At 38.1% G+C, this 20,194-nt stretch overlaps 2 protein-coding genes across 4 annotated transcripts; both read right to left on the reverse strand.

The window, feature by feature from the left end:
• Positions 1-670: 670 nt before the first annotated feature.
• Positions 671-11,137, reverse strand: LOC143875731 (uncharacterized). 2 transcript variants are annotated; one of them, XM_077377345.1, is made up of 11 exons: positions 10,979-11,137; positions 10,623-10,868; positions 9,989-10,067; positions 9,711-9,805; positions 7,349-7,453; positions 7,170-7,249; positions 2,787-2,877; positions 2,608-2,715; positions 1,960-2,046; positions 1,090-1,158; positions 671-982 (listed from the first exon to the last, which is right to left on the reverse strand). In XM_077377345.1, the coding sequence occupies exons 2-11, from the start codon at positions 10,866-10,868 to the stop codon at positions 854-856; spliced, it is 1,089 nt and encodes a 362-aa protein (XP_077233460.1). In that variant the 5' UTR covers positions 10,979-11,137; the 3' UTR covers positions 671-853. The 2 variants fall into 2 exon arrangements, with proteins under 2 accessions (XP_077233460.1, XP_077233452.1); XM_077377337.1 differs by having other exon boundaries at positions 10,623-11,104.
• Positions 11,138-13,920: 2,783 nt separating this feature from the next.
• LOC143875716 (putative methyltransferase PMT18) lies at positions 13,921-20,074 on the reverse strand. 2 transcript variants are annotated; one of them, XM_077377320.1, is made up of 6 exons: positions 19,821-20,074; positions 17,038-17,744; positions 16,702-16,912; positions 15,932-16,229; positions 14,525-14,992; positions 13,921-14,309 (listed from the first exon to the last, which is right to left on the reverse strand). In XM_077377320.1, exons 2-6 carry the CDS (start codon positions 17,737-17,739, stop codon positions 14,090-14,092), a joined length of 1,899 nt encoding a protein of 632 aa, XP_077233435.1. In that variant the 5' UTR covers positions 17,740-17,744; positions 19,821-20,074; the 3' UTR covers positions 13,921-14,089. The 2 variants fall into 2 exon arrangements, with proteins under 2 accessions (XP_077233435.1, XP_077233442.1); XM_077377327.1 differs by having other exon boundaries at positions 19,684-19,822.
• Between the last annotated feature and the right edge of the window lie 120 nt (positions 20,075-20,194).

Here is a 20,194-nt window from a genome sequence, read left to right on the forward strand (position 1 = left end):
AGCTGATTTTTGGGCACACCCTATCTATGTCAGGGCCCATCAAATGAACGCTTTGGATCATCCAAACAATGAATGTGTCGGAAACCACAGGCGGTCTAAGTGTATTTTTCCCTAGGTTTTAAGATGAATGAAGCAAAAGAGGGTCGGTCAAATCTCTGAAAATCGTCACGGTGGGAATTGATTGGTCCCCACTGCAATCGCAGGCTCAAAATTTATGGATATCATAATACTTGTGGTGATTGAATGTCCTGGAGTTCATCTCACTAAGGAGTAAGGAGATGGTTTCAAATTTCGGTTACGGAGAGCGTTTCGGTCCTCACCGAAATTGTAGTGGGGAAATTACCGGGAAAGTATGAGATAATGGAAAAAAATCGAGTTTTTAGGCCGCTAAGAAAAACTAAGCCGTTGATAGGTGACATAATCTCACAGATGGGATGTCCATTTGCCATGGGGACCAAAACCATAGAAAAAATTGCTTGACAGCTTGAAATATAAGAATACATTGAAAGAATGATTTTTGCCACAAATCTAATCCTATTTTAGATTAAAATCATGTTTTCAACTGATCCGACGGTAAGATCATGTTTTTAAACACTCAATTTAATCCTTATCTTCCATTCATCGGACTCGATCGTAGGTCAGAACAAAAGCCAAGACAGTAGTACTCATATAACCCATAGAAGTATAATAATTAAACAAAATGGAATATTACAAAGATGATTACCATCTAACTTTCTGAGCTCAGTCTTAGAAACCTGTAGATGGGCTCTCATAAAACATTCAGCAAATTCCACTGTTTCACAGTTCACGAAAGCTTTGTCAATCTCAAACTGTTTTAAGTGATGATCCCTGATCAAAGTTCCTGCTTGCTCTTACTTCTCTTCATTTTGGCCTTGAACCTCGACTTTGCCATGAGCGTTTGGACCGTGTTTGCAAAGTTCCCAACTGCCATCAAGACTAGTAGGATCCCACAAACTATTACCTGTAAACAGAATTGAATATCATTCGTATGAAGAGAGGAAGCAACGTAGAAAGTATGTAATAAAAGCTCAGAATAAAAGCTCAGAAGGTCGTTCATTTGTTTCTTGCCTGCCACTCGGAAATACTACCAACCAGTGCAGTCTTAAGTAGTGACAACCCGATGAATGCTTCAAAACCCTGAAAACAAGTTCAAACACCAACAGAGGAACTATGATTTAGTTTATTTATGTAATTTAAGTAGCTTTAATTGTCTGAAATGATGTTATTTTACTGCTTCCTACCAGACTTTTAATCAAAAGAAATTTTAAGTAGGACAGCAAAATGAACCAGACAGCTACAACTTAAAAATGTTGTTTTCAATATGGAGACTGATATCTGCACGACCATGTTTTGATAATTGGGAAGGTGTTCATCAGTAAGGAAAGCGATTCTTTCCTTTTTCATAAGGAAAACGCCGGGTGTGGCGATCCGATCCCAGTTGATTGATTTTGACTTTGCATTTATCAAAACACGGTCATGCAGATATGAGTTCCCCCCTAAATATTTCTTCAACAATTTATGACTGTTATTCATGCAAAAGCGGTGAATTGATTCAAGCATTTACAATGATCGAATTCAAGTCAACGTTACAAAACCAACGGCTCAACTCAGAAAACATGGCTGAATCACTAGAAAAAAACTTGCCAAGTACATGATTGGCTAAACCGATATCCTCTCATTAAAAAATGAGTTTTTCAACAAATTGACATTCAGGCTCAGATATCAAAAGACCAGTTTCTGAGTCAAGCCATTGTTTTAAAATTGGTTGAATGTCAATGAATTGGCCCCTACTAGGCTATTTGTTTCTTTCTCTGCTTCTTATAGATGCAATCGTGTCAAAAGCATGCAAGTAATCCATCCTGTGTAAGTGATGTAAGGAATTTTCTTCTTGTTTTTTTTAATGATGAAGTTTAATCATTAGTTCATAACATCAATCACCTGCAAAATGAAAAGGATGGGATATAACAGCCACAATTGACCTTCTACACCAGCAGTTTCTCCCCACACAACATCCATTCGCTTAGCCTGCATAATAAAGTAAACTGAAATAAAACTAAACATGTGCATCTGAAGATAAAAATTACCAAAGAATACTTTTGGAGATGATCTCTGTACTCCCTTTGTTTCAATAATGACACGCTATTTTATACTTTTCCTAGTTGGCTGCTACAATTTGCAAATTAGCTATCAACAGCCAATAAAAAAGCGTAACATAAAAAGAGAGGATTCACTTTATCAGAAGTTACAACAAGGGACTGCTTTTTACCTCCCTTAAAATATGGATAAATAAAGTTGGATGGAAAGCAAATAGCAGTTTCATTTATTTCCTGGTAAACTACATCCATTGCAAACAAAACAGAGACCCTGGATCCAAATGCCCCCAACAGGTACTCAAAAGAAAAAAACAGTTAGGGCTGCCTTACTGAGTGGGTCCAAAAATAAAATAAAATCGAACTTGTAACAAGGTGTTTAGAAGGAATATATATGAATTCAATATACCAAGAACAATAAAAAAAAAACCACCAGAAAAAAAACAGTTAGATGGAGCATGCATGAAAATTTGTATCACAGCAAGTAAAACAGCACCTTTCCCAACGCAATACGAGTATACAATCTTTGGCGCTGATATCTATTCTGTAGAAGCATTGCGACACCTTGCATTATAGCCCATTGCAGAAATAGATGTACACCTTTCTGCAAAATATGGGAGGGGTTAGAATAAAGTGCAAATTATAATCATCAGGAAATATTGGGAAATTAGCAACCTGCTTGAGAGCACAATCAGGTTGCCCTTTAATCTCCCAAGTGAGACTGATAAGTGCCATCAGCATAGCACAATAGTGATGGTATATCCACCTGAAAAAGCACAGAAGAGGATTTTTTAAAATATAAATAACAGAGAGAATAAAAAGGAAACACCATATGAAACCAAATAGCCTAGAGGTAACAGATAAATTATCCCATTATTAGTTAGGAGATAACTAATCAAAATAAAAGTAGAGTGATTGAATCAAAACCATAACCGAACCTAAACCTCTTTTCCTCTCTATGTCAAGAAGGTAATCATTCCATAAAATATATTTGATAATAGTTAAAAACAGGAAGCCTTGATCAGAAGACTATTTGCAATCACCATCATCATAAAGGAAGAAAAACACCTACTAAAAGTATCTTCTGTCAAAGAAGATTTATTTAATCAAAAAGATCATAGTAAAGGATAACAGTCTCAACATCACTAAATAGAATGTGACAGATTGTAACCTGCTAGAATAGCCATCTATTTCTAAAAAGCTATTGAAGAAGACTATTTAAGCAAGATTCATCCACACTATATTGCTCCAACTTGTAAAGTCTTGAAATTAGTCCTTAATAATTAAATATTCTGTAAATATGAGGGGGGGGGGGGGGAGAAAGAGAAGAAATCCGTGATGCTTCGTTTGGTTGAACAAAAGCTCAGCAGCCGTCGGAATTTGGTTTTGATTTGGCATGCCATTCCACGTTTGGTTGCCAAAATGCATTGGACTCACATTGATTCCCTTGGATTTCTCTCTTGTAATAATTGGTTGTCTCTTTCTTGTCCCCTTCTTCCAAAAGCAAAGATTTATGGTTGAATTTTCTAGGGAATCATGCTCTCTCTATCCCTCTTCCCTCTCTCTCTCTCCTCTCTCTTTATATTGGTAATGACACCCCCTACTTTTTCTCCTACACTCCGAGTATTTGCCGCGCAACCAAACACTACTAAACAATTTTCCGAGGTAATTCTAGGCAAATCAAAATGCTTGTCTCCGCTACTCTCCGAGCCACTCCAGGCAACCAAACATAGCATGAGGGGATGTATTACTGTGATTTCATCAACTCCAAAATGAGGTTTAATGATGCCCTGTATATTGGATGTTACAAATGATGTATGCCTTTAACGGAGGGGAATCAACCCTTTCTAGCAAACACGCTCAAGCTGATATGCTCCTACATTCTCAGCTTCACAATCAAGAAAATATTATGCTTTATAGAAAAGGCCCTTTATGAATGCATCTACAACTTGATGCTGCTTAGAAACATGAACAAGCAAAACCTACCCATTCTCCATTTTTTCCTAACAAGGTAGGAATCAATTCAATATATTTTGATCTCCACTTTGACTCTGACACAGTGGCAATCAATCTAAATATGTTCAGTTTTTGCACGAAATAGATGATTTCATGACATTTTGACAGACTCGGGCTTTGTAGGAAAAAAAGGTATCTGGTTTGATAAGTAGCTCCTATGGCAGATGTCTGATCCAAGTAAGCTCAGCCGTGTTCAATGCCATAGTCATGTATTTTGCCTATGCACTTGACCTAACCACAGTATATGGTCTCTTGTGGGTCCATGAAACTAAACAACATTCACTAAAAAGGTCGGGAGATTGTCGGGGGGCTGGATCTGGCTGGAGAAGGACGTCGGGAGGCCCGGTAGGCTGTCGGGAGATCCAGAAAAGCACCGGCGAGACCATCGGGAGGCTGATTCTGGCCAGAGGAGACCATCGCGAGAACCTGAATACAGCCAGGGATTCAGGGATTCCGAATCTGGCCAGAGGCCGTTGGGAGGCTGAATCTGGCCGAAGGCCATTGGAAAGAGGCTGGAGGCCGTCGGAAGGAGGCCAGATTTGGCTGGAGACTATATCTTGCAGGAGGTCTTGTTCGATTCAAAGCTACGACTCAGAACCTTTGGCTGTGGCCGAAGGCCGGATCTCGAGGGCCTGGAGGCCGTTGGGAGGCAGACAGACGCTTGGGCTGGGGGAGGCTAAGGAGGCCGTGGGTTGCTGGATATAGCAATGGAGAGGTAGGTGGAAGAAACTGATTTCGTATTTGATTTAATGGGGGTCTACCGGAGCTTGATGGTGGTGCGAGGTGGAGGTGGCCGGCGATCTGGTGGTGAAGATGGCTATCCGTGCACGGTTAGGGGTGCATAATAGCTCTAGGTCTTCGAGCAGGCTTTTTGAAAATTGAAATCGCTAGCTGAAATGAGGTAGAGAAGTCTGTGTGGCATGACAGACACGTATCATGACTTGGTGGGGCCCACAAATATGGCACTTTTGCTTGGATTCGACACAAGTAGGCTACTGGTCAGGTATTTAGAGACTCAAGAAGTTTCTTCAGACATAGTTTTGTACCAAAGACTTGGGAAGTCTAAGGTACGTTCTGAGTATAGAGGTAGCATAGTCCCATGGTGGTATTTCCTTGTCGCAGAGGAAATACGTTCTTGATATATTAGAGGAGATGAGATCCATAGGAATAAAGCTAGTTGAGGTTCCTATGGATCCCAATGTGAAGGTTCTTCCGGGTCATGAGGAATTGTTGGACCTGACAGGTACAGGAGATTGGTTGGTAAGTTGATATACTTGACTGAAACTCGCCCTGACATATTATATGCAGTGGGATCAGTGAGCCAGTTCGTGAGTTCTCCACCTACTTCACATTGGGCAGCTGCCCTTCAGATAGTTAGACACTAAAAGAGTGCTTCTGGAAAAGGTTTATTTTCAGGAAGCATAATCATATGAGACTGGAGGGATTCACAGATGCAGGCTGGGTAGGATCTTCAGCAGATAAGAGATCAACTATAGGCTACTACACATTTGTGGGAGGAAATCTTGTCTTTTGGCATAGTAAGAAGCTTGTATCTAGATCGAGCGCAAAGGCTGAGCACCGAGCTATGGCTCACACATGTGGAGAGTTGACATGGTTGAGGTCTCGTATGCAACATATTGGTATTCGTTCTTCATCTCCAGCGCCGTTGCATTGTGACACTAGGACAACAATTCATATCGCTTCTAATCTAGTGTTCCATGAGAGGACGAAGCATATTGAGGTTGATTGTCGCTTCGTCTAAGAAGCTTCAGAGTGGAGAGATTAGTACCATCTTCACTAGGTCTGCAGATCAGTTGGTTGATGTATTCACCAAGCCTTTGGCAAAATCCAAGTTGAGAGATATTTGTAGCAAGCTAGGGTTGTATGATATATACACTCCAGCTTGAGGGGGAGTGTTAAAGGGTATTTTGGCTCTCTTCTCTTGTATGTATATGTGTGTGTGTCTATATATATATGAGAAAAGTGTTAAGCGCACCAAAAAAATGGTGCCAACATATTCCTCTCTCTCTCTCTCTCTCTCTCTCTCTCTCTCTATATATATATATATATATATATATATATATATATATATATATATATCATTTTACATAGGAGACTCCATCTTCTCCCTCACTTCTTCTTCTCTTCTCTTCTCCTTCTCATCCACCACAATAACAATTACTTATGTCTCACTAAAGCCCAATTAAGCGATTTGAGTGTGGGCCATCTTTTTGGTTTTTCTCTCCCACTTAAAAAGAGATCATATAATAAAATGGTTCGTGGGTTGGGAACTTTTCACTTTTCCCAACCAACGGACACTTTTCCCTTTCATTCTTCCTTTGTCCTTCTTCTCCTTCACCCTCTTTCTCCTCCATCATTCTCCATCTTCTTGATTCTCTTTTTCCACATTTCTTACCTTTGGATTTTGCTACTGGTTTGTACTCCTTCATGGGGTAGATTATGACAGAATGAAAATCTTATCACTGGCTCACATTATTATTTACAACATTTATGGATATTATATAGGAATTTCAAAGTTACCACCCTATCAATGTAGTCTATGAAAAAAAAACATCGTATCAGTCTCCAACAATTTAGTTTCTAAGAAACCACAAAAGTCGAGAAGCATGATTGGGTTTGGAAAATAATCATCGAATTTCAAAGTTAACACCGTATCAATCTCCTACAATTTAATTACTAAGAAACCACTGAAGTGTCAAGAAGCATGATTGGGTTCAAAAAATAATCAAATGTCCATTCTCTCTTATATGTACATAGACATACTGCAAAAAAGTGTCACCACTAATATGTTCTTAAAAAAATTATGAATGTCAGTGACTTTGCAAAACTAGGTTCTGTGAAAAAAATTCTTCCCATAAAGCAATGTACACACCAAAGCATGAATTCATAGGGTGTAATGTAGAATAGTTTCGAAGATAAGAAAGGGCCATACAAAAATCCATGTCCATACAAAAGAGAGCACAACAAACATGAAAGGTATCCCAAACAAGTGTTCAAAGATAAGATGTTATAGTGAATCACCATGGGCGAATATCACTTCCGTTTACTCTCAATATGTTCTCACGCAAAGCCAAACTTGTGTAGAGAAATAACAGCCAGGCCTGTAAATGATACAATAGTTGTAATTTCCATCAGAAAAAAATTATTAGATTGATGATTCCAACAAATTGCAATTCAACATTGCTAGAGTATGAGGGTACCTGGTACAGCTGAACCGGTAACACTGGAAAGCAACCATTCCAGATCCAAGATCTTAATAGCAGTAGGGTAGATGGAAAAAGAAGAAACAGAAAGGCTGTTCTATCCTGCCAGCAAGGAATAGCACAGCTAGTCAAACTTAAAGCCATATATTCACAATAATTACGGAGATAACTGTGCATTGAGCATAGAGCATGTATTTTCTTGGAAGTGATGCGAACAACTTCAATGTTAATGAAATAATAGCAACCCAAGCACATTGCATTTCTGCACATATAACATCCACAGATACCAACTTCACAGGGAACTTCTCTAAGCCTGGCTTGTGTGCAGGATAGGATGCACATAATATGCACTCAGATTGGAGAATGCTAGACTACATCTAACATGTCATAGATTGGTAATTGCTACTCCTGGTACATAACGATCTGGGCACTGTCTCGGAGAGAGGCTCGGTGATGGATACTAGGCGTTGTGCGTATCAACCCTCTACCAGCTGAGCTATCCTGACCATCCACGACGCATCATCCTACTAGAGGGCTTGGGTCTATGTCAATTAAAGGACATAGACCCAAGCCCTCTAGATGGAATGAGAAGCAGGCACAAATGCAAATTAGCGTGCATATCTTTTCTTTTCAAATTACATCCATTTTGAGCAGTGAGTGACAAAATAAAACAAGCTTCATCATTCGTTAACAGCAATCAACTCACACGAAACTCAATTTTTACCTTGAGCAGCATTAAAACTAATATCTAATAGTGCATTCACACGGCTACAATATGGCCAATAAAAAATAATAAAATGGGATATGCTAGGCAGTTTTGCAAAAAGCCACTCACATTTTCAGGAGAGAGCAGCCACCTTAGATGAATTAAATGAATCAGAAAAAACCTGCTAGGAGGCTGCCCTTCTATCCTGAAAAGTGAGCCAAACGTTTTTAAAATTTGGTTTCGGTTACGATTTTGGTCACCACAAAAACGGAAACATTTCCGGCTCGGTTGGAAAATTCGGAAGAAATCCTATAAAATCATGTAAATGTACGGAAACATAGGCATTCCTTCCTGATACCTCCCAAGGAAAGTCCCGAATTGGATCCAAAATTGACGGGTTGGTGTGAGCTTATCCATGCGGTTATACGCTCTTCGAATAGGAATCAGTCCTAGATCAGCTGCCCCAACCACCTATGAATCCCAGACCAGTCCTAACAGGCCAACAACCTGTTTTTCGTTTGATCTGTCATAATTCACAGATCTTTCCCCATCATGTGAAAGTCCCAGACCGGTCCCAGATTTATTCTTGCAACCTGCAATCACTAGATCAGTCCTAGATCAACCCCTACCACCTGTGAATCCCAGACCAGTTGTCACAAAATCCCAATCAACCTGATTCAGTCCACCACTGCCCAGCCCAACCGTAACAATCCAGAGATCTGTTACCACAGTCCCCAAACCTATATCTTTGTCCTAAAAACACCTCTATCAACCCCTGCACTCCACCTACTTGATTTCCTATACCCTTTAACCTATTCCCTTATTACCTGACCCCATACCCCTTCACTAGACCCAAATCCTAGCCTGCTATCCTTTAAACCCCTGCTTTGAATAAAATCAACAGATTTCAAGTCATCTTCCCAAATCAGCACTGGGCAGCTTCTCGAGATTCTAAACACTTTTGTGGCCAATGGCCTTATAATTTTGTGTACCTGTAGTATAGCAACTGCCATTTTAAATGCAAATCTGACTGCTTCAACTTTTTATTTCTCTTTCACTCGTCAATATGCTCAAAAGTAATTTCATAAGGTCAATCTGAAAAATGTAACAAGTACATTCAACAAATAAGTTTTTAGGACAGAGACATACAAAGGGGGCAAGATTAGTACAACACAACAATTCGGACAAGCGCTCAGTCATGATAAATAGGTTGAGCCACAAATGGAAACATCCAAAAAGAATGAGAAAAAGGATAGGACACGGAGAAGAAGCAATTATGGTTCTTCATATTCATTAAAAGTCAAGGTTGATTGCAAAGCCAATTTTCAACTTACCATATAACTACAGTTGAAATTCAAATTCAGCATGAAATCACAATGCAATGCCGCTAATCACATGTGATCACCGGGCAATATTCATAACACCATCTCCACTATGCTCACACATAAACACATCATCATATACAAATGATGTAGAAACAGATCATTACAACTATAATCATATAAGCATCATGTGGAAGAATACTGCTCCAAGAAAAAACTAGCTGTGTTTGAAGCCATTTCAAGGCTGAAGAGATTCAAGCAGTGCTTAAGACCTAAAAAATTTTATCATTCAAAAAAGAAAAACACATAGACAGTTCTACAACATACATACCCTGTAACTGTTGTATTCCTCTTTTACTTTCAACTGAACGTCTTTTCTTGTAGCACGCACATTGATAGGTCCAAGAAACATCCTTAGGAAACTACCTGAGCATCGTTCAATATTAGCCCCTCGGCTAACCAAAATCATAACGAAAAATAAATAAAATTGAATTACTCGAAACCAACAATTGCTATAAAATTGTAGAAGCAGAAATTGCAAAAAAATGCAACAAAATCACAAATTAAATAAAGAGTGATAGCAAAAAAAAAAAAAATTTACATACGCACCGTGAGCTTTGCTTGCAAGAAGCATAGAGACATCCCCATCAGTGATAATACATGTCGCTTTGTATAGTTCTTCGTCAAGCTTAAAATGAAAATTGAGAAAGGAAAAAGCAAAGAAACAATTTGAAATCTATTGAAATAAATCAGAAAAAACATCCATTCAACCACAAAACAATAAACATTAAAAAAGAAACAATTAAAGAAAAAAAAAAGAAAACAAGTGCAGATATCAAGAAATCCCTCTGCATGTAGATTAAGTGGCCGTTTGGATACAAGGATTTTATAATCCAGGATTGCAAAATCCTGGATTTTACAAGATAAAACCAGGGCTTTATGAGATAAAACCTGAATTTTATAAGCTAAAACCAGTATTTTACATTACTGAAAATCTAAATCCAGGTTTTAGCTTATAAAATCCTTGTATTCAAGCTCTCAAACTTAACATAAAAATTGAGAGAAAGGAAAAGCAAAGGAACAATTTGAAATCTATTGAAATAAATCAGAAAAAAAAACTCATTCAACCACAGAATAATAAGCATAAAAATACAAAAAAAAAAAAAAAAAAAAACAGGAAGTACAAATATCCATAAATTCATCTGCATGTAGATTAAAAATTCAAAAAAATAAATAAAATCACCTTTTCAGCTTCCCTACGATCAACACTCCCTCTCTTCACGGCAGAATCGATCGAGGACCGGAGCTTCTGAATGTTAGATTCAAGAGCTAAAGCTCGTTTACATAGGGCTTGTTCTTCATTCCAAGGTTTAGAAATCAAAGAAGAAGCAGAATCCTGTAACTCCTTTGCAAGATCTACGAATCTTGTAGCTTCTTCTAGAAAATTCCTCGCCGGATTCTGAGAATTCTCTCCGGCCGAATCCCCCATCTCCGGTAGAAATCCAACCGATTTCAGATCGAGATCAGAAAAAAAAAAAACCTAAGTTCTGCAAATCGAATCTGTAACGCTTTAGAGCTACGCTAGGGTTTTACTTTTACCTTTTTGTTTCTTAGTTTTCCATTTTTCTTGCTCTTCGCGAAGTTAGACTGAAACAACTCTCTCTCTCGTTTCTCCTTCTCATTTTGATTTGCTTTATTTAGATTGATGATTTTTTCACCCCACTTTAGGATAATGCGCCCCACTTGTAACGTGAATTGTTGCAGACTCTAACGCTTTTTTATGTGTACAAGTGGTGCGAATCATCTTAGAGCTAGTGCGAATTTATCATCGCCAGCGTACAATTGACGTTAAAAGTGGGCGTATTATCCTACGGGGGGCGAAAAAAATCATTTTCCTTTTTAAGTTAGCAGAGGAGAAAATTAATAAATACGTGATGCTCACAGGAAAACCTACTTTCCTTTCGTCATCTGCCGAGGATTCTACCGTCAACACGTGTCTGCGTTACTATGTCTTTCTCTTCTATCGGTTTGGTGACACGTGGTAGCACCATAAATAGTGTCCTACCATGTGACCCCACCAATGGTGCTATAACGATCTTATGATCCTGACCGTCCATCCAAGGCCCAAAAAAAAAAAAAAAAAAAAAAATGGCCCACTGGGAGAAGAGTTGTTCGATTAGTGGATTGTGATTTGATGATTAAAGAAAAAGAAAATAACCTCATAGGGAGAAGCATGGTGGGCCCACCTTTGGAGTATACTTGTGGGGTCCTCAAATTATTTTCTAGCATGTTATTTTGTTGTCTATTACCAAACATTGGAAAAATGAATCCTACATGGAAAAGAAATTCTAGGAAAATCATTACATCCACAGGCAGGCAGGCAGGCATGCTCATTTTAAGAATGTCTCGTACCCTTTTGTTGCCCTAAATATGAAAATAGGTAAGTATTTGTTATTCTATGAAGGAAATAATGAAATTGGAGGTTGGTTATAGCTCAAACGGTTCAAAAACTTCGTATCTAAATTAGTACAGTTTAGGTGTAAGGTTCAATCAAACATACCTTTATTACACCCACATCACCTAACTGCATTTATCATTCTTTTAATGTTGCATTTTTCACTGCCATTACTAATGTGGTGGGAATTCCAAACGCTATTGGATCTCCTAACATAAGTGTGGTACTTATATACTCAATAGACACTAACTGATTCTGAATTCTCTTCCTCACAACAATATGTCGTCAACACATTTGACTCCTTACTTTATTTTTCTGTTTTGAAAAAGTAAAACTACAACGGAATTGTCACAAACATTCTCAGTAACTTGTTCATTATCAACAACGTAACATCTTGAGATAAAATTCCCCAATCATAAGACATAGTATTTGTAATATACAATGAACTCCAAATCTAATGTGGAAGCAACTAATGGTGTATATCTTATGTTATTTCACGATTCAAGACTTTCTACGAACAAGATAACACCCTGAAACAAAATTCTGCAACCACAATGCATAACATAAGGCCTTGTAATATACAATATACTCCAAATCCAATGTGGAAGCAACTAATTTTTTATATCTGACGTTCTTACACGATTTAAGACTTTCTGTAAAAATGTCATTAAACAGAACTCTAGGTGTCCAACAATTACAAAGTCGGAACCAGATCAACCAATTTTCTTAAGGGTTGTTTGTTCTACTACATGTGAGCATAAAACCTCCAATCCCTTACATACAACACATAACCTTCTTGGCAGCTTTCTAATGATCCATACATATGATCATATATGTACCTTCTAAGCTTGCCCACCACATTGGTTATGCTGAGACAGGTGTAGACTCAAGCATTATGAGATTTCCAATTGCGGAACTATAGGAGATTCTCTTTATCTGCTTATGTGCTAAATTGATCATGGGATCTAAAAACTCAAGCTAATATAACATCACTAACCAGTAACCACAAGGGTAGTACCAGTGGGGCACTGATCCATATTGACAATTTAAGGATTTTGTCAATATAGGCTTTATGAGACAATCTCAGCAATCCTTGAATCGTAACTAGGTGAACATAGATTTCTATCGTATAGAATGTTCCATCTAGATCCTTCATACCAAGATTCCTTTCAAGACACAGTCAACATAGCACTAGAATAACTCATCACCTTTGGGCAGAAGAATTACGCAAGCCAAGTGCCTGTGTTTGCTTGGTCTCAATATAACATGGACAAAGTAATACTTCTCACAATACTATAATGATGGTATGGCTCACACTATCCCAAGATGTATCCATTCATCTATAATATTTTCATTGAAACCAATCCTATGATTAATGTGTAAAAATTTATGTACCACTACCGGGATACTTGGTGTAATTCTAAACCAAAAGTAGCCACCAAAGCCATTCATTTTCATAAAGAGTCTTTCTTTGAAACTAGAGAGAATTCGGCATTAAAGAAATGGCAAAAAGGCAAAGGTAAAGGTACAGGTAATAATGAGGTTTTTTGGGCAGAAGTAATAAAGAGATGGGCATTTTGAAAGGATAGGAGTTCACTGCCTTGTCTTTTGTGCAGGTGTGACAACAAAGAATTTCATCTCTATCTTGCAAAACGAAATTCATCCCAATGAGATTTTATATATGTGTAAATTTGTAGTCCATTGGATTGCCTGTTATAAAAACCGCTATAGATCGGAGGGTTAGGATGATCCTGCGGAGATGATTTACACGGTGTAGCTAATTCACATTGTAGCTCAACAAATGAACATTTTGGATTATCCTATAGTATCTTTTTAAAAAATATAGTACTTCACTGTCCTCACCCAAACCGAAATTAACGACTATTTTATCTCTCACATAATTTTGAACAAAATTACCAATATTTCGGCTGAAATATCGAGATTTTTGGGGTGAAATCCCTTAAAATTTGGAAGAAATTTCGGCTCACATCTCACTACCCCTCCAAACTGCAGTGAGAAGCCAAAAAATTCCTACCACCTAATCTATCTACCATACCAACTCAGCTCATCAACATTACTCAAAAAATATTTTAATCCCCATCTACATTGTTTCAAAGAATGGATACACTGAAAAACATGAGAGAAAAAAATATTTTCTAGGACTGCAGAAAGATAAACAAGAAACCCTGTAAAATCTTTGTCAAAAGAAACCTACATAGATGGGAAATTCGCACAGATGAATACATAGCTTATTGTTATTGGCTTGCTTCACCAGTCCAATAAGATTTCACAGCAACAAGGATTTTCTCAGGGTTAAAAGGTCCATCCTCATGATCCATTATCTGACTCTTCCATCGCATTCCATCTGTTATGCTCTTAATCTTCACAAGAACTTCCACCACATCCCTGAATATCACAGTCCCTTCTGGCCTCAGAATCCTATCCATCTCCAACAAAATGTATGTGATATCACACCTGCAACAAAACAACAATGACCAATCACAATTCTGATCCTAGAAACATCACAATATTGAGAATCAATTTTGGGTCTAAAACTGACTATTGGACTCAAATTTGTGTGTAATTTTGAGTCCTACAATCAGTTTTGGACTGAAAAATCAATTCCCAAAGTCGAAAAACAAACAGAGCCTACATCTATTTATCAACGTTGTTGATTACTTTTCTTTTACCTGTCCTGATAGATACTGAAAACACCAGTGGCATGGATGAGGTCGTAGGTTCTTGGATATGTCGAGAAGGCCTCACACCAGTCTTGGTATGTACCAATGAACCCTCTCTCGTAGATCACGCCTAGAGTATCATCCTTCGAATTGGCGGGGACCACATTCATGACCCAAACAGGGTATTTCAGTAGTGCCGCCGCGAATCCTCCTAATTTGGCGTTCATGTCCATTATGTTCCGGTATCGTCCTTGAGGGAGAGGAGGGATAATTTTCTTATAATGCGCCATCCGCTCCTTCCACATGTCATTGTCCTCTCGGAACTTCCCAGCGGTGACTCCGGGAATGTCTCCTCTGCTTATTCTAGGAGGAATGGCGAATGCACGTGCTGGCCATTTCTCCAATGCCCCACCTGCAACTTCACTTTGGCCGCTGACTTCTGGTAGCGAAGTTATGCAAGGTTCCATTTTTTTGTACCTTTGGATGAGGAATCAAAAGCAAATTAGCACAGATTTTCTGATGCATACAGATACATTTGCATATAATAGTATGTTAAAAGTATAAAAGATTAAATAACGCCATCTCCAATGGCTTAAGCTTTTGGAGTAATTGGCTGTTTCACATAATATACAATATTATGTAGCTTGGAATATACTCACATAATATACAATATTATGTACCTTGGTTGTTTCACATAATATACTCATACATTGTGGATATATTGGTTTTCAAGTTATGTTATGCAATCTCCACAGAAATGAGATTTTTTTACTACCAAGTATAAGCCCTATACCGGAAGATGAATCAACAATGGCTTCTGAATGCAGAATGTATACAATTGATTGAGGAAACTCATATGTAGCTTATAACTCATATGTACCTTTTAAGCTTCACATTTGTTTCCTGAATATTAGAACTAATGTGTTTTAAAACTCAATTCAGTTCTTGAAAACTTGCCTACTCAACTCACCTTTATCTAGACTTGGGACAAGAGGGTTATTCAGTTTCTCAAACACAAAACATCAATCAGATACTCCAAACTTCCATTAAATATTTGAAAACTTGAATAATCATATAATATCGGAAGTTTTTTCTATCTTGAAAAAGTCAACCAAAGTCCACTTGAATTCAGGTCCGCTCTAGTCATAATCAAGTTTCAGGTTTTTGCACTATCGTTATGATGCAGGGGTTGCAACATGGGACCACAAGTTTCTTCTCGGCTTACCCAACAAATCACAAAAAGAACAAAGTCATGTGTGTTTGGATACGCAGAGTGGATTCAGAGTGTATAATGGGGTTAGTAGTTTGGTAGTTGTCCAAATTAAAAAAAAAAAAAACTAAGCCTACAACTTCTATAAATTTGGTGCTTTTTTCCTTAAAGCGGGTGATAAAGGAAGCATGATGTGAGTTTCTTACCAGGCAGCATCTGGATTGTCATCTTTGCAGATATGGGGTGTTTTAACAATTCGTCTGCTCTCCACACACTCGATGTGGTTCATGGGTTTTTGCCAAATTGCAAGATCATCCTTTTCGACTACTTTTGTCCAGCAGAGGCGCCTTGCAACGTCCTCTATTGCGTCTTGCTCTTGTTTCAGATCCTCCTGGGTTCTCTCCCAACCCTTCCAATATTTTTTCCAACGGATTGGTGGACCCGAGAGAATCCAATATCCTCCCGGCCTTAGAACTCTGTCTACTTCGATCAGATAGAGCCCCTCTGTAGAGACAAAACATTGGAGGTGTAATTGAAGTTACGTATAAAATAAAAATTTTGAAGTGAGAAAGTGAAGAGGTAGTGGTTGATGATCTATAGCAACAGTTTCTTTGGTGAATTTCCTGATTATATTTTATGGTCCAAATAAAAAAGAAACATAAATATGAATTCAGTTTTGAAGTTCATAACCAAAATGAAAATGAGAGTAAATTTTGAGATAAGGATAACTTTAGGAGAAGTTTCTTTATATGTACGTGCAAGAATAGAGACCATCTCTTTCAAAACGCAAATTAAGCAACAAAATTAACAGCAGAATACTCCTACAATGCAAGAACTGAGAACCTCAACACGGTTTCATATGATCTATTTTATTTATTTTTGATAGGTAAGATGGGAATGAAGTCCTACAATTTAATCGAAGATGGAATATGAAATGCTCAGAAATAATTGATGGGAATGGAAATTGTAGCCTTACCAAAACCGTACCAAGGGATCAAGCAGCGAGAACAGTGTGCCATATCAAAAGCCCTTGCCGGGTAAGGCATTCGATCTGACGCCATTACACCTATCATGGCTGGAACCCCTCGCTCCAATGCAAACTGGACCTGTGCTTCATGTGTATCCCTTGGCGCAAATGACATTGTCAAGATGTTTCTCTTTAGCAAATAAGCACCCCAACTTGCCACCTCCAAAACCAATCAGAACACCAAAAAATCTCAGAAATTTATATTCTATCAAACTAAATCTAATTATAGGTGATACACTTGAAACCCAAATGATCAGATGGAAGAAAAAGTGTCAATGTTCTTACTCCACAGCCTGTATCAATTGCTGTTCTGATCTTTCCACTAGTTAAAGGGATAAGCTCATTTATATCATCAATATAAGCATCTGCTCCTCGCGGAAACATGGTTCCTCCTCCTGGGAATCTGAACCTATCGCCCTCAACTTGGATCCAATTCTGAACAGCCTTCTCAATGCTGAGTTCCTTATGAGGGATATTGTCATACCAGGCATAATCTCTGCTTTGAGGCCATTTAAAAGGATTTTTGTACTTAGGTGGAGCAGGGATCAAGCATCGACGAAGTTCCTCCTTGATAGGACAATGCCGCTCTCTATAAATAAGCTTCTTCCTATCAAATTTCCTCGATCTTACGGGATCTTGACAAGGCGTATACTCACTCAAACTCATGTCACAAGGCGGGATTTCCCGTGACTCGACGTTAGTGTCATTCATGGTCACCTGATGATGGGTTGCAAAGTCTAGGGAGACCGAGGATGAGGAAGATGAGGGTAGAACAGTAGAATGGGAATTAGTTTTCGTGGATCCGACATCACAATCAACTTTGGAGTAAACCTCAGAGCGATCTGATGAGGAAGGAGAAGTGGGTTGCCATGCTCCCAACACATAGCAGAGCACACAAAGGCCGCTTACGCCTAAGACCCAAGTCAGGCGCTTTCTCTTAGATTCCAAATGGTGAGGCTTGGGAGATCCACTGTATTCCTTTGCCATTAAAACTGCATAATATGCAGAGATTGAGTTTCAAGAAACAAAATTTGGGCTTTTCAATAGAAATCTGCCTATAGAAATACGATAAAGAAGAGAAAATATAGAAAAAGAAAATTTACATGATAAATTGAAATAGGTTATCTAATACAGATGATGGCCTCTTACATGAGCATACTCATACACAAGCAAAAGTTTTGTTAGTGAGTTGTATCGATAGAATAGATGTAGAGTGCATAGGCCAAGCTCAAAGGAAGATTCACGCATCCATGAAAAGACAAAGTTGAGATCTATTGATGTATACCTGTGTTGCATGGATTATTTGCCCCCTATGCCGAATTCGTGTTCACACATTTTGGCACGTGTTTCAGACATGGATTCACGTGGGACACAGCATGATTCTTATTGTAGCCGTGTCTAGCATGAATCTAATTTTCGGGCGATTCCGACACATTGTTGTCTCTTCTAAAATGTGAATCATGTATATTCTGGGCGATGATAAATTCGCACCCCCTGTAGGATAATTCACATCCCTTTAAAGAAGGGTATGTGGCAGACTTTAATGCTTTTTAACGTCAATTCACGTTAAAGGGTACGAATTATCCTATAGGGGGTGCGAATTCATCATTGCCCTATAATTTTCCTTTAAACGCGTTTTCTTTTTAATGTTTTTGTTTTAAATAAATAAATAAAAGCACAACCCGTCCTCACTTATAAAAACCCTAACGCCTCAACCCTCCACCCTTAATTTTTTCACACACACACACATATCTATATATATAAATTTTATATACTTTTTAAATTTATATTTTAATAAAAATTACCAAATCCACGAGTCCTACTTTTTGGGGTTCGCTGAATCCGAGACTCTGAATCCGTGTCGGATCCAGACATAGGAATCCAAATGCATGCAACACAGGTGTATACTCTACTTCTAACCATGGTTTTAAATTTCGACCGAAATCTCGGAGACCGAAACCGAAATTTCTCGAAATTCCATTTTTTGCCATTTACCAAATTTCAGACTGAAATTTCGGATTTCGGTAAGTCAGACTGAAATTTCGGATTTCGGTAAGTCAGGTCCGAAATTTCTATTAAATGCCATTATTTATTTATTTTTAAAAGTGTTACAAAATTTAGGCCGAAATTTCTAACCAAATTACAAAATTTTGGATTTCGGCGAAATTTTGGTTTTCGGTGGGGTCCGAAACGGTTACCGAAACCGAAATTTTAAACCATGCTTCTAACTAGTCAATTGACAGAAAGAAGGAATGCAGTTTATAAAGATTAGAAATACAAGTAACAACTTCAAACCAGCAAAAATAAATAAAAGGGTCCCAATAAATGAACCATTAATGGAAGCCTGACGTGAAAGCATTTGAAGAAAGTTGCAGGGAGGGTCCACAAATCCATTAAAACACTGACAGATAAAGTTAATGGAAATATTACAACCAGAAATAGTAAAACACAGTCAGACCCATGAAAACAGAAGCAGTTAAGGAAGATTTTCAAATCTATGGATATTATTTAACCACATGATAGGAACACAGGAGGACAAACAATGAAAGGATCCATGGCAGAGTACATAGACGGAATTTGGCGCTACCAGTTTTGATAATTGCACAACTCACCTTGTCTTTTCTTTTTAATTAGCTTATAAAAGCTTTTGGGGAATTGTGATAACCTTTGACAGCTGGTTAAATACTAAACGACAAACTGAGTTAGTGCAGTTATCAGAACACGGTAGTGCAAATATGAGTAGCCCAAAGAAACAGGAGACAGATAATAGAAAAGACACTCTCAAATGCATAATAAAATCAGGTATAACAACATCAAGAATTGATGAGAAATCTCCAAAACTCTATCAACATATGAAAAACCAAGCAAAAATCAAAACTACAAGAACAACCCACCACTCTACAAAATCAGAAAATCAAGTGTCGAACCCACCTTCAACTCAGTAAAAAAACCCACCATATCCATCTACCAAAACCTCTCAAAAAAACCCACCAAAACACCAACACAATCCCCACAAAGTCACAGAAGAAAAACCCATAAGCTACTAAAAGAATAGTAAAAACACATACCTGAAGGCTGAAGGTGACACCCTCACCTCTATATACTTATCTAATTCCTTCCTTTATCTTTGAGAAACCAACAACCTTTCACAAAAAGAAGAAAACGCCATGAATGCTAGAACTAAAGGGAGCTCTAGATTGCATTCATTCATCCAAATGCATTTGGGTTTTCTATCCTCTTTTTAGATTTTGTCTTTTGGACTGTAGATTCGGTCTAAAAGACGAGGGTGGCTGTGGAGCTTACATAAGGCAAGTCAGAGAAATAAAAGGAGACTGACCAGGCTTAAAAAGCTCACTGATTGATGAATTGGCGTTTTACTATTTTGAGAGATGATAATTAGGATAATTCGCACCCCTTATGACGTGAATTGTGGCCGATATTA

This window comes from Tasmannia lanceolata, unplaced genomic scaffold, assembly GCF_043159265.1.
Source record: "Tasmannia lanceolata isolate RefF3 unplaced genomic scaffold, GAP_Taslan_0.1 ptg000002l, whole genome shotgun sequence".
Lineage (NCBI taxonomy): Eukaryota > Viridiplantae > Streptophyta > Magnoliopsida > Canellales > Winteraceae > Tasmannia > Tasmannia lanceolata.

Excerpts from the sequence above, each read along its gene's own strand:
- LOC143875716 (XM_077377320.1), bottom strand. The coding sequence starts at position 17,739 with ATGGCAAAGGAATACAGTGGATCTCCCAAGCCTCACCATTTGGAATCT. Across the intron at positions 16,230-16,701 it reads GATCCCTTGGTACGGTTTTG|AGGGGCTCTATCTGATCGAA; the intron begins GTAAGGCTACAA and ends TTGTCTCTACAG. Across the intron at positions 14,993-15,931 it reads GACAATCCAGATGCTGCCTG|GTACAAAAAAATGGAACCTT; the intron begins GTAAGAAACTCA and ends CCTCATCCAAAG.
- LOC143875731 (XM_077377345.1), bottom strand. The coding sequence starts at position 10,868 with ATGGGGGATTCGGCCGGAGAGAATTCTCAGAATCCGGCGAGGAATTTT. Across the intron at positions 10,068-10,622 it reads ATCGTAGGGAAGCTGAAAAG|CTTGACGAAGAACTATACAA; the intron begins GTGATTTTATTT and ends TTTCATTTTAAG. Across the intron at positions 7,250-7,348 it reads TACCGGTTCAGCTGTACCAG|GCCTGGCTGTTATTTCTCTA; the intron begins GTACCCTCATAC and ends TATCATTTACAG.